Source organism: Heteronotia binoei, chromosome 2, assembly GCF_032191835.1.
Source record: "Heteronotia binoei isolate CCM8104 ecotype False Entrance Well chromosome 2, APGP_CSIRO_Hbin_v1, whole genome shotgun sequence".
Classification (NCBI taxonomy): domain Eukaryota; kingdom Metazoa; phylum Chordata; class Lepidosauria; order Squamata; family Gekkonidae; genus Heteronotia; species Heteronotia binoei.
The window spans coordinates 86,397,967-86,412,805 of record NC_083224.1 but is presented as its reverse complement, the minus strand read 5'-3'; the positions used below and the strand labels follow the sequence as shown (position 1 = coordinate 86,412,805).

General features: G+C 42.9%; 1 protein-coding gene across 1 annotated transcript; it reads left to right on the top strand.

The window, feature by feature from the left end:
* Window positions 1-619: 619 nt before the first annotated feature.
* On the top strand, window positions 620-14,530 carry RHO (rhodopsin). Its single transcript, XM_060231492.1, has 5 exons — window positions 620-1,159; window positions 5,190-5,358; window positions 10,850-11,015; window positions 13,258-13,497; window positions 13,946-14,530. The coding sequence occupies exons 1-5, from the start codon at window positions 799-801 to the stop codon at window positions 14,075-14,077; spliced, it is 1,068 nt and encodes a 355-aa protein (XP_060087475.1). The 5' UTR covers window positions 620-798; the 3' UTR covers window positions 14,078-14,530.
* The last annotated feature ends 309 nt before the right edge of the window (window positions 14,531-14,839 follow it).

Here is a 14,839-nt window from a genome sequence, read left to right as displayed (position 1 = left end):
TTGCTGATTCCACATTAAGAAGGGAACTGTTGAGGTGAGGTGAAGAGTTCAGAACTGAGGGGAGATTCCTAGCTAATAACTCACTAGGGTTAACCACTGCAATATATTAACACTCTCCAATGCTGTTCATTGTTGCAACCTCTACAGCACAAACATCCATCCACTTCTCACAGTCCTTTCTTAGAGCTACGGACTGAACAAAAAAATTATCTTGATGCAACTGTGCCTATGCAAACAAACATACACATGGCAGTAAAGAAATCACCAGTGTGATGTCACCAAGGAAGCAATTGTATATTCCTTCATATGGATTCCTCCCTCCTTTCCTTTCCTGCATTTTAAAACTAACTTAACAGTCCTCTATATGACTGCCTGCCAGCCTATCCTTTTCCTTTCTTTCCAGGTAAATGAAGACCCTTAAGTAATATTAAGAACTTACTGGAAATAAATACGTATTAGGGCAGGTTTTGGGGCCAACTAGCTGCTTAGAGAGTGCTTAAAGCATCAGCCCCTCTCAATCCCATTGCCCTTGTCATATAAAGTTAGCCTAGACCCTAATCCTTCCCTCCCATCCTCCCTCCTTCCTTTCCTTTGGCAGAACCCTATAAAAATCCCCTTTGGATCCTGGCTCTGCCAGTCCCAGGACATAGATGAGGGCAGACATACCAGCTCTGTGGTCCCTTAGGGGATTGGCTCCTTTTTTAGATTTTTTTAAAGACTAATCAAAATTGGGTGGAAACCTCTCAATTAAATTGGCTGCAAAATAACAACAACAATTTTAACTCCTCAATAGCAATCATGAATGGAACAGAAGGTATCAATTTTTATGTGCCACTGTCCAATAAAACAGGGCTGGTTCGGAGCCCCTTTGAATACCCCCAGTATTACTTAGCTGAACCATGGAAGTTCAGAGTTTTGTCCTTCTACATGTTTTTTCTCATCGTTGCTGGGCTGCCTCTCAACGGCCTCACCCTGTTTGTGACCTTCCAGCATAAGAAGCTACGGCAGCCACTGAACTACATCTTGGTCAACTTGGCAGCAGCAAACCTTGTGACAGTCTGCTGCGGTTTCACTGTCACTTTCTATGCATCCTGGTATGCCTACTTTGTATTTGGTCCCATTGGCTGTGCCATTGAAGGCTTCTTTGCAACAATTGGAGGTAAGTAACATGAAGGAGATAATGAGCAGCATTGCAAGAAAAGATTGACTTATAGCTAGCATGGGGGTGGGGCGTGGGGGAGGCTTTAATGCAATTGGCTGATATTGCGCTGCATATGCTGGATTCTGCCATGTATCACACATAGGATCCAACACAACTGCAAAAAGCTGGTCCATGCAGTGATTATCTGAAGCATTTCAGAATCCACCTACCAGTTTTATATCATAAAGCTCACTAATGAAACTTCAAAAATCAGGAAAAATATAGGAAAAATATTATTAAAACACTTCCCCATGCATTATTTATTCTGAACTAAAAATTAAATATACCTGTTTATTTATCATTTTACTTTGAAGCAACAGTACTTCCCCTTTTCTTTATCTCAGCTCAAATTATACCAAGAATTAGGGGTTGGATGCAAACAACCATGAGTCAAATTCCACTGGTGCAACAGATCTTTCCCATGTCCTCTGACCTTCTGCAGATTCACACCAACTGCCAAAGCTGCTCCTGAGGAACAGGGGTCCATTGAAAACCTTGTGGGTTACAGCATGGGAGGTGGTGGGGTAAGGGCTGAAGGTCTTGTGGGGAATCCTGGTTCCCTTCTTTCACAAGCAGAAGTACCTCCTCTGCATCCTTGATGCAGGTTCAGGCAGTTGAGACTTCTTTAAATGTGACAAAATTCTTACTTGGAAAGCAACACAGCAACACCACATCTATTTCTCTATGGATGGGTTGCATGGCAGTTCCTATACAGATATATAGTCCATGTAGAAATTCTCCGATCTCTGAAGCAGTTTGTAACCTGGGAAATCTGTTAGAGTTGTTTTTATTCATAGCATCCTCAGCAAGTGATGATGGTTTGCCCCTCCCTTTCTAAAAGTACATTTCTCTTTCTGTTTCAAGAACAAAATTAATTCAGACTGGGTATTCAGAACTAAAGTCCACCCCTGGTGAAACCATATTGACATTAAAAAAAAAAAAAAGGTAAAGGTAGTCCCCTGTGCAAGCACCAGCCGTTTTCGACTCTGGGGTGACATTGCTTTCACAGCATTTTCATGGCAGACTTCTTATGGGGTGGTTTGCCATTGCCTTCCCCAGTCATCTACACTTCCCCCCCAGCAAGTTGGGTACTCATTTTACCGACCTCGGAAGGATGGAAGGCTCAGTCAACCTGGAGCCGGCTACCTGAACCAGCTTCCGCTGGAATTGAACTCAGGTCGTGAGCAGAGGGCTCCGACTGCAGTACTGCAGCTTTACCACTCTGTGCCATGGGGCATTACACCAGGGCTAAACAGTGTCTTGGGTTTTAATATGATTTGCAGCATTAGATATTCCAGGATGGGAAAATCTGTGTGCTTTGCCACATGAGTTGTGTGTGTATGAGTTCAGATTCATACAATGAACACTTTATTCTACTCTTTACTTGGAAATCATGAAATACATTGTGGTTGATTTAAATTTGGGCTGCAGGTGGAAAATGAAAAATTGTTCATCTGAAGGAAAATTTATCATTAATAAATTAAAATCTTACTCCTAACTAGATTATGAACCATGTCCATGTTGTTATTCCTTCTGCTTGAGAAGAATCCCATGTACTGCAGACTTTTCAAATTTTGCATGATACTCCAATAAATGAAAAATGTCACTTCTTATTCTGTTAGACATATTTTGAGAAGGGGCTGCAGAAGGACACAGCTGGTGCTGTGTCCATATTGTGAAAAGAGTCAGAGCATATCACATGGCATTTCATATGGCAACTGGAAATGTTCTTGAAGAATGCAGCTCCTAAAATCTACAGAAGCTTCATATGGCATTGATGTTCCTCCAGGTTTACATTGCTGATACACTTAATTGCAGAATGGTTTATGCTATGTATAAAAAGGGATGTTTTATGTGCATCATTTCCTGTAATTCTGAGAGGGCTCCAGAAGAAAAAAAAATACCTGCCTTTTCCATAGAGGGTTACCAGTGTTTTTAGTGGCATATGGATGCACTCAAGTTACTGCATGAAAAGCTGATGTACAATGTGCTCTCCAATATGTTACACTTCAGAATATTAAGGATAATGCTTTCTCCCACAGTTTATGGCTTGAAAAAAGTTGCTGGAGGTTGTTTTATATAGATCCAAAGAGATCTAATCAAATTGAGCCACTCTTAAAGTTTCATTTATTTCAGTAGAAAGATGTACTTACAGGTGAACATTCATTCTAAGGTAGAGCAAGATGAAGTAATTTCTGATGAGGAGGAATTTAGTAGAGGTCAGGTTCAATGCCAAAAGATGAAAATATGATATGGTTCAGCTGAGGTCTGATGGAATGGAAAAAGAACTAGACTTCTATGTGCATCACAAGGGAGAAGAAAACTGACCTGGATCTCATGGAAGATCTGAGAGGTGACACAAAGACAGAAATACATTACGAAGTACAAACAGTCCTTTATCCCTAGTGTGAGAAGGGTAAACATTCTCTGAAGGATTCACTTGCATCTTTTAAAAGCAATCTAAATACGCCTTTAGGATATGACTGCAAGTTGCTTGCTTTGCAGATTAGATGTACTTATTTAATTCATGAGACTATGCATGCCACAACCTCCACCCCCAGCACAGCAGATAGTAGCAATTACAAGGAAGGCACAGGTGATGCAGACTGCAGGAGTGGATTTTCCTTTCATTGCTTGAGGATGCTTTCTTGTGAATGAGCAGTGGTTATGACAATTCTAATTTAGCGCTGCAGTACCAGCTCAAGATCTGGATTCTGGAGCAACTGTTTTGAATCCGTACAGGGCCGATCTTCCCACTAGGCAAACTAGGCAATTGCCTAGGGCGCTGAGAGGCGGGGGGCGGCAAATTGGGCTCTTGCTCCCCCCCCGGTGCCCCAGGCAAGTGCTTAGCTTGCCTCCCTCCCCCCTCCCTGCCACTGCTGGGCCACCGCTGCTGGGCCACCACTCCCTCTGGGCCACTGTCATCCACCCCCCCCCCCGGTGTGGCATCCTGCCCGCCCCTGCCCCCCTGGCGCTCTGCTTGCCTGCCTGCTGCTGCTAAAAGCAGCGGCACTCCGCTCGCTCCCTCCCTCTCCCCCGGGGCTCGCCAGCTAAAAGTAAGCTTAGCCGGTGAGCAGTTCGCGCTTGTGCATTTTGTCTCTACAAAATGTGCAGGGGCGAGCTGCTCGCTGGCTAAACTTACTTTTAACTGGCGAGCCCCCGGGAGGAAGGGAGTGAGTGGAGCACCGCCACTTTTAGCGGCAGCGGGCAGGCAATGGAGCGCCGGGGAGGCGGGCGGGACACCACGCGGGGGGGAGGAAAGGGGGTGCAGAGATGCAGGGGGGGGAGCTGTGGGGGTGCTTTGAGGGGGGTGCCAGGCAGCAAGTCTGCCTAGGGTGCCCCAGGGCATCGGACTGGCCCTGAATCCGTAGCTGAGGTCAAGATGAGCAAGACATTGGCTATTAATCAGAAATGGGGGGAAATGTCTCAGAAGAAGGAAGAAATGAAAATGAACAGAACTGAAGCAAAAGACTTCTGATGTCCACATAGGCTCAGTAGGGCATGTTGTCAGACAGAAAAGAAAAAAGGCAAGCTATACTTGACAGCAGCAACTGCCTTTCCAACACAAAACCCCTGTGTTCTTATCACCAGATAATCACATGCTGAGGGCATTAGCAGGCTTATGGCACAGCCTTAACTCAGATAATCCCCTGAGTTTTAATTACTCTGATAAATAGATTAACAGACTCAGATGTACATGCACACACAGTCAAAGCATGACAAAGCCTGTGGCACTGCTGGCATTTTAGCCATGTAACAAATCACTCTCAGTAGATTTTCTATGGCTGTATATGTGCCACAGTTGCCATGGCCTTGCTAAACATAACCTTGTTGAATGTATATTCTGATGAATTCTTTGCAAAGGGGAACTGTGCATCTGTGTTAGGACATGCAAACCCTACTTCTGAGAGTACTCTTAAAAGGTCTTCCACAGCTTGCCAACTGATATCACATCGCTCAGTATTTGCTTTAAACTCTCTACTTGCAGGTCAAGTTGCGCTCTGGTCACTGGTGGTCCTGGCCATAGAGCGCTATATTGTGATATGCAAACCCATGGGCAACTTTCGCTTCTCTGCCACTCATGCCATAATGGGCACTGCTTTTACTTGGTTTATGGCCTTAGCCTGTGCAGGTCCACCTCTGTTTGGTTGGTCCAGGTAAGTGGAATTATCCTTTTATATTCTTTTCAAACAATAGAGTAGATTGTTGCATAATGTAAACTCTTCCAAATCAAATGTCTTAGGAATTGCCTAGCTGTGAAGTAATTATGACAGCAGCTATAAACCAGATCCTCATCTACTTTCATTAGCATCAATCCTATTTATTTTACATAGGCTGGTACCTGATATAGGACAGCAAATACCAAAATGAGAATTGAGCTCTGACCTTTATCACTTCATAAGCAGATCATTGGACTGCATAGCAATGGATCTTTATGAAAGCTAATCATGCAGGTGGGACCCCTAGGTTAATATGGGGACTTGTCAGTATGATTTTCCAGTCAGTTGACCCCTCTAGCATCCACCTCTCCTTGTTGTGTTGTACCTAGAGGTCAATGGAGGCACCTACAATAGGAGGCATCCTTCTCAAAGCAGCAGTTTAATGCCTTGATGATTATATAATTCTTTACAACACAACACAACCTTCTATGCAATACTGCCAAAATGATAAAAAGCACAGCAAACGTAGGTTGGACTGTGAACATGTGCCAAGTATTGCCAAGTACTCAGTCAAACTTGCCCTGTGGAAAGCAGCAGCCTTGCACACTATTCATTCTGTGCCCTCCCATGTGGATCAGTAATGGTACTCAAACTGTTTGCATTGAGAGCCTTCTTGGAAATAGAGCATCAGGTGACTGGGCACTACAGAAATGTCCCCAGCATGCTATTAGGAGTATTTCAGCCTTATATTTCATTTGCTGCTATTTCCAATTCACAAATAAATTTCATTTTGATTTTGTATACTGTGCCCTACTAGGGTTGTGAATTTTTAAGCTGGTTCCTCTAGCTATCCTTTTAATAACAATGTGATCTGGAAGCTATTATCAAGTGATATTATTTAACTGAATGTAATGAAAAGTTTCAGCTGTCCATTTCCACTATTTAAACCTTACCATTGACTGTTCCTTTGACCTAAGACTCCCATCCAAGTTTTGAGGTTGATGAACTTCAGTCCTATCTTCTAGAACTCGTTACTGTAGTATTATCCCTCCAAACTAAATTTCCCCTAATATTTCACTCAAGTCTTACACTTATACATTAGAATCACAGATATGGTTATTTCTAAGCAACAAAGCATTTTATGGTAGTAAAAGAAAAGCAAGAACTAATTGGGGTTGTCCTGAACCTTCTGTTAGTCTAAAAAACCCAACCCAGTAAGCAAAGAGGAAAGAAAGAAAGAAAGAAAGAAAGAAAGAAAGAAAGAAAGAAAGAAAGAAAGAAAGAAAGAAAGAAAGAAAGAAAGAAAGAAAGAAAGAAGAGTAGCTTCTCTCTAGTTAGCTTTGAGCTTAGTCTAAGTGCTACCTGCCTGTAAAGCAATTGTCTAAAGCCATGTGCCACCTGCTGTGCTTCATTTAACAGCTGCTTTTCCTCTGGAGAGCCCAAGGCATACTTGTGCATGAATGGATGTGCATTTGCACAGACACACATACCATCATTTATTTCTGCTTCAACAGTCACTAGCTTTAGCAAAAGTGCAAGTCCCATTTTGTCAGCCTTTCATCACCCCATAATCCCTATGCATTTGAGTAATTCTCAAAGCCAAAATTGTTTCTGTGTAGCTGATTTCCATTTACTGCTGATGAGCAATACTGGGAAGGAACTGGGTGATAATTTGAGTTGGAACACAGTGTTGGGAAGCTTGCATTACCTCAGTTTTTGTTTACAGTTTAATGGAAATACTAAGGAGTTCTATGCCATGTCTATTCAGTGCAACCATTTCCAGCTTTTCAACAGAGCAATAGTCCCCACTGCATTCATCCATCTTTCCAAATCAAGGTCTGAGCCAGCAAAGGCTCAAAGGCTGGGGTCAGATAGAACTTTCCCTCTTCACATAAGGATCTGAATAATAAAGAGACATACACCATAGATGGAATAAACTATGGGCAACTTTATTTAAATAACAGTAACTAATAAATCAGCAAGGGCTAACATTTTTGCAACAAGGGAGAGCTCCTGCTCCCTATCTGCTATATGGATAACATTAGATCCCAGACTTCAGCCACATACCAAGCAGCATGTGAACATCCCCCAGCTAACCCCACCTTCAAGCCACATGACCTGAAGGGAGAACATTGCAGGAGGCCTCACAGGTTATCAGCGATCCCCCAATGAGGGCTCCACCCACATTGGCTTCTGCAGGTCAAAATATCCCCCAATCAAAGGAGGGGGTTTTGCAGATAAATGCATCAATACTGTTCTGCCTGCTACCTGCCAGGAAACCTATTTAATATAGCTCCACCCAAGCCAATTGATTGCCCAAAATCCATTGCTTTCAGAATGGGGTAGGCAAAAACACCAACAACCCTTGACCAATTTTGTTGGCGGTGAAAAATTCCTACCCAGACCAAAATACGGTGACCAGCCAAAGCTCAGTCTAATGCAGGGAGGGTGGGCTGGCTGAACGATGTATGAAGAATGAGCTCAACAAAGGGCAGGCATATGTAATGGCCATATGCTCCACCCATCAATTATCCCATAGTTCAATTCCATTGGTCTCTCATCCTTCCACAGTGGCAAATAGGGCCCTTCTTCCTTTACAGCCTTGCTGTCATCAGGTAGGACTGTGATATCACATTTGAACCCCTCACTGCAGTCCATGCACACCCAGACATATGTGGGGAGAAAGTTAAGTCAAAAGATACACTATCACTCTGACAGCAGAAACCATACTTGCCACAAATCTAATGGACATATAGTAGGAATTTCTCAGATATTGGCAGTCCTCATTATGTCTGATATGACCAATCAACTGTTATTCCCAGGTTATTATTTTGTTGAGATAACAATCCCCTACCCGCACCAAAAGGGTATCAGCAACATCCCATTACTCTGCCCACCAGAGAGGGCCAGATCTTGTCTGAAGTTATTAACTCTCTTTTACGTCATTCAGATTCTGAGACCCAAGATACATGTTGCTAGGAATTATGGCTGCTGCCAACCTGTATTTCCTCCTTAATAATGTAAATGAAAGAAGACACATTGCATGACATCATAGGAGATTGTGTCTCCTCATTTCTGCTCAGCTTCATTGGCTGATGCCTGAAGAAGTGTGTTGGGATGGAGTGAGGGTGCCACAAAAGCCCAAGGCTGATCAAGAAAGCTTGGTTGCTAGGTCTTAGTTTTAGTAGGGGGCAAACAACATAGATACAGGTTCTTAGGAAACTGGCATTTGGGCCCAAGAATTGTACTCCTTCCTCTATAACCTTCAGTAAGAGCAAATACTCCTTAGTTTAAAGTCACCCCTAGGGACCCAAGAAAGCCCTGTTACCTTCCTCATCTGCTTGCCAAAAAATCAGCAGGTGACTGACAACCACAAATTTAGCTGTACAGAATTGAGAATAAATTACTACTTCCCTGGGGAAGATAGTGAGTGTAACAATACACTGAAACTACATACTCAAACACAATTCCACTGTGAGGAAACAGTGAACATGCACAGATAATTTGCTGCCTCTGCACAAGTGAACTGACATGATGGTGTACTATTCTGCTGGTGTGATTGTCAGTTCAGGGATGCATCAGTTCTCCAGTGAATGAACTTCCATGGTTTTTAGACATAATACCATTGCCTGACTGTGGCAATGATCCTTTCTGCTTTTGCATTTACTATGGCTCTCACCTCCCACCTCTGTTGCTTCGAAAACCTGCTTCCATATTCGCTTGCACACTCACCCCACTCTCCCATCAGATTTTGAAATTCCTTCCACATCCTTTCCCCAGAATTCTGCTGTCACTCTGCTGTATCTCCATAGTTTCCAAGAGTGGTTTTTCAGAGCAATATCCCCCCCTTTAATTCGCTTCCAAGCCTTTAAAAGTATAAACATTTCCTCAAATTTTTCCCCTCCCCTCCCCGGCAGGCTAGTTGGTCTGTTCTTATTGGTCAGTTTCACACGAGGCATGTTTTTTGAAATAGGAGATTAGGAAAGTAATCATTTCTAAATAACAATGGGGGCAACTCAGGCTGCAAAGCACTGATGTCTCCCCCTCCCCCTCTCTCACTAAATTTTTAAAGCAGTGTCTGCCAGTGTGTGTGTGTGTGTGTTTTTTTCTCCAGCAAGCTCCTTGACTACAGATAAGGGTGGGGGGGGGACAGTAATGGCAACCCCACAGTAAATTCAGCTGAAAGAATCTCCTATTTCAAAAGGCACACCCAGTATGAAACTAACCAATCAGGAGAAACCAGTCCCAGAACATTATCCACATTTTCTCATTGGTATGTAGAATATATACACCACAATCCTCAATAGAAATCGGAGAGAGAGAGAAAGATGCAGAATGCAGGCACAACATTCAAAGTAAACTCCAACTGGCTCAACCTCAATGAAAATAAAAAATGAGCTGTGTATGCAGAATTACCAGTGTTCACTAGACATTCCTCAGGTTCTCCATGATGCGGACATTGCATGTTGACTGATGACTTTAGAATGAGCAAGAAGTTGAGTTACTTCCAATGAACATTTCTTCTGTCAAAACAATCCCTCACATTTATACAAGAAACAGCCAGTCTAGAATAGAGATTCAAATTGAATGTTCTTTGTGTTTGTAAAGTGCTGTCAAGTTGCAGCCGACTTATGGTGATTCCAGTAAGGAACTTCAGTGGCAAGTGAGAAGTAGGGGTGGTTTGCCATTTCCTTCCTCTGCAGAGTTTACCTTGGAGGTTTCCCTTCCAAATACCTATGTTAGCTTCTGAGATCTGACAAGATTGGGCTAGACCATGCTGCCTGCCCGCCCGCCCAAATGTTCTTTTACAAAGGCCTACAGTCACTTACTAGTTAGCATAATCCAGATCTACTCTAGGTTTGGATGGAATTTTTGGACAGTGATGTGGGCTAAATGTGGAGTATCAAGTTTACATTAAAGGTTCAGAAAAGGAGAGGAATAATGGCTGCTGCAAGGGATTCAGGAACATTAGGTGTTGGGGTGGGAAGTCATAGAAATGATAGAGAACTGATGAGGTGCAACCTCCTGACACAAAGACACTTTGGGACGGTCATGACTACAATTAATGCTATCAGCTGGGGATGTGTGGGGACCTTCTCACACTTCTTGAGAAATGTTGCTGGTCCTCAAGAAACCTTTTTGCTTTCCCCCAAACTTATGTTTCACCTCAGTATGAATCTCCAAATTTACTTTAAAATCTTGCTTTCAATAAAATCTAATGGCATCCTGAAGATGTGTGGATCCTCTGAGAAATTGTATTAGTTTCATCCTTTTTCTTCTTTGACATACCTTGGATCATCCAAACAAAACCCTCCAACTTCAGTTCAAAATTTGTTCTCTGTGTGAAATGTCCCAGCAACTATCCCGCCAGTCATTAATTTTATCACATGCTGGGTTCTGAGCCAATGATTCTTGTCTTGATCCAAAGGTTTTTATATAACATTAAAAATCGTAATTCTCTCCTTTTGCTTGTTCTCTTGGTTGGCAGATTTATACCCGAGGGGATGCAGTGCGCCTGTGGTCCAGACTATTACACTCTCAATCCTGATTTCCACAATGAATCTTATGTCATCTATATGTTTGTTGTCCACTTTACCATCCCCATGGTAGTCATCTTCTTTTCCTATGGACGGCTTGTATGCAAAGTCCGAGAGGTAGTGTACCTTGTCTTCATATTCCAGGTGTGGGAAGGAGAAAATTTTTAAAATGGCAGTTGAGCTAATGGCATGACATCACAACTGGGGAAAACCTGGGAGTGACATCATATCTCTCTATGAATTGCCAGAAATTATGGTTTTACCATAGAGTTTCTGGCAATTCCTAAAGAGGTGTAACATCACTTCCAGTTTTTTCCTGGAAGTGACATCACTGCTATGTCCCCCAAGCCTCCTACTGGTTCTAGACACCCCTATGTCCCCCAAGCCTCCTATTGGTTCTAGACAACCAGTTCCATGTCACTCTCTTAATTTATTTATTTATTTGTAATTTATATCCCGCCCTTCCCACCAGGTGGCTTAGGGCGGCTTACAACATATAAAAACTAACATATAAAAACTAACATAAGAATATAAAATTAAGCATAAAGGTTAACATTTCATAATTTACATAGTTAAAAAACTAGACTAATGAATTAATGAATGCATGAAACCAGTGCTTGCTATTGCCACCATTTCTTTTCACCGCTGGAATTTAATTGTCAGCTGTGATGGGCAGAGAAGGAAAGAGATCAACCACAAGTCTTGCTTCCCCATGCAGGACACTGCAGGGATTCTGAGAAGAGGCTCAAGGCATTCAAAATCCCCCAAGTCTGGGTTGTTTGGTGGTGGTGGGGGATCCTGTGGAATGATGCCTCTAATCTCAGAACTTCAGAAACAGCTAGAAGCCCCCTTTGGTATCCACAATAGCTCACTTTAGCCCTTTGCTTGACTTGGAATAAGCATGTGCCCTGCTGCACCAAAGTGCCATTTGGTATGTTTTCCAGTTAAGTGAAGGATTAGAGACAGAGGCTGTAAATTCCTAGGGAAGGTTTTGCCTTCTTCTCATGTGTGTGAACTGGTGAATTCCCTTGTGTGTGAGGGTTTGTAATGTGCTAGGGCCAGAGGGGTTTTTTTTCTGGAGGCTTGGAGTGACACTGCTCTATGGAGGTAAACACATATGAAACTGTCTGACACTGAATCAGAGTATTAGTCTCTTCAGGTCACTATTGTCTACTCTGACTGATCAGTATCCTGAACAGTGGCTTTTGTATTTCCTATTACCTGATCTTTTAACTAGAGATGCTGGGGATCGATCCTGTGACTTTTTGCATGCAAAGCAGATTATCTAATTTTATTTTACCAAAATATGTATATCCCACTTTTCCTCAAGGTTAAAAACATTTTAAGTTTAAAACAAAAAATAAAATAGCAAACTCCAAATCTCTTCCTTCCCTTTAAAAGATGCCTTCCGTTCAAAGCCACTCCAGACCCCTGGCCATGAAGTTCTCCAAGGAAGCTCCTCCATCTCTTTAGGTAACCCATTCCACAGAGCCAGAGCCACAATGGAAAAATCCTGAGGTCTGGCTGATACCAGACAGGCCACCCTAAGTTAGAGTTACCATCCTCCATGTGGTGGTTTCACCTTCTCCTGGCTTCATCCCCAAAATCTCCAGATATTTCCCAGCCTGGAGCTGGTAACCCTACCCTAAGTGTGCCTGACTACCATAGTTAGCTCATGGAGACATATGGAAGAAGATGGTCCTTCAAACTGGCACCTTGAATTGAATGCTAAAACACACTAGAAGCCAATGTAACCTTTTCAAAATGGGCAATATATGCTCTGACTCCTGACAATAGTTGAGCTGCTGCATTTAGGACCAGTTGTAGTTTTCAGGTTGTCTTCAACAGCAGCCTCACATAGAGCAGGTTGTAGTGATCCAGGCATGAAATTACAGATGAATGGATCAGCATGACCAGATCAGCAAAGTCTGAGAGAGAGTTGGCAGATCAGATGAAGCTGGTAGAAGGTGCCCCTGGCCACTATGTCAATCTACTTTTCAAGCAGTAAGGCAGGGTCCATGAGCATACCCAAGCTCCTGACCTGCTCTAAAAATGTCAACATTGCTCCATCAAGGACCAGTGGATTCACTTCTTCTAGAATATCAGCCTTTCCAACCAACATTAGCTCTGTCTTATCTGGATTCAGCTTCAGATGCTCCGCCACTGAGCCATAGCCAGTGCAAGAGCTGAGAGAAATCAACCCGCAGTTGCAAGCTTTAACAGCTGAAGGACTGCAGTTTATGTTCAGTGGTCAACTCAAGCAATAGTTGCAGCAGTGAAGACTGGTTCAGAGGGCAATACATAAATTGCTTAGCATGAGAATGTTCCCTTGATTCATTTTCATTTTCTGTCTCCCCAGGCAGCTGCTCAGCAACAGGAGTCAGCAACCACTCAAAAAGCAGAGAGGGAAGTTACTCGCATGGTGATCCTGATGGTGATGGGATTTCTCCTTGCTTGGACCCCTTACGCTGCTGTGGCATTCTGGATCTTCACCAACAAAGGAGCGGAATTTACTGTTATGTTCATGACAATACCTTCCTTCTTTTCTAAGAGTTCAAGTATCTACAATCCTATCATTTATGTCCTCTTGAACAAACAGGTGAGATTTCCCCTGAATCTAGCAAAGATCCCCCTCCCTCCTTTGGTTACTGGTATGCCCCACAGGGTCCACTGCAGACCTCTCTGAATTTACATTTTGCATATTATTCCTCCTATTTCTTTCTGTAATTATCAGGCCAACTTTAGAAAGCACCTCACTCCTGCTTTGCAGTCCTCTGTTACCATAGTTTTGAATCTGGATATAGCTTTGCTGATAAAAGCAATCTTTCTACTCAAGTCCAAAGTCCATGGGAGAGTCTTCCCTGTTTAAGGCTGCCCAGTGGCCACTGTTGATAAAGTGCTTCTCAGACATAACATATTTTTGTGATGTTGGTTAATATGTCAGCTATTTATATCCCAGTGAGACAGGTTGAAACTTTTTGCCTTGTACCAGAGTAGAGTAGAGTTCACTTGAATAGTTCTAGGCATCTCTCTCTTTTTTTTTCCAGTTCCGTAACTGCATGGTCACCACAATCTGCTGTGGCAAGAACCCCTTTGGTGATGAGGATGTTTCATCAACTGTATCACAGAGCAAGACTGAGGTATCTTCTGTCTCCTCCAGCCAGGTGGCACCTGCATAGGCTATGGACAGTTTGACCTTTGGGGACCTGTCACACTCTGGGACCAGGAAATAGAAATATACTTACCTACCTGGCATCTGGTCCATAACCTCCTCTCATGCAATTGTTCCCTGGTGCACAAATGTTGTATGCCACACACATAGGAGAGTGCACAGCATAGCATGACCCATTTGCAGATATCTAGTTGTACCAACACTATATATAATCTCCCTGTGCGATAGTTGTGTGTGTTCTTTAACCATTTGTGCAAGCATTTCTTTGGGCAAATGCATCCAGTGCATTTGTTGAAATGGACACAATCCCTATCAAACATATGTGAGATGTGTGTATGCCAGTTACTGCACTGTTTGTACAAGGGCCCTGCCAACTTACACTCCCCTTTGGACACTCTGATTTTTCAGAACAACCCCACTTGTACTTACAAAGAAAAGGAAATAAAATGTTCTCTAGGTTGCTGGATGCTGATGATTGTTGTTGGTACAGAATGGCTTGTTAAGCTGAGGCTCACTGAGGACAAAACTCTATGAAACAACGAGAATTGCAGAGTAGGAGGTGTCAATAGTGGTGATGCATGGCCAAAACTTTGAAGCCTGGCATGCAACTGAACTTTGAGTTCAGAAGGCCCTTTTAGTTCTTTCAGTGTTTTCTGGGCAACTGTCTCCATTGGAAACAAAGGCAATGCCAGCGTCAGAGATGTAAGTATAACATCAATAGTACATGGAAGGCAAATATTAATGGATTCCATCTATTTGTAAATCATGG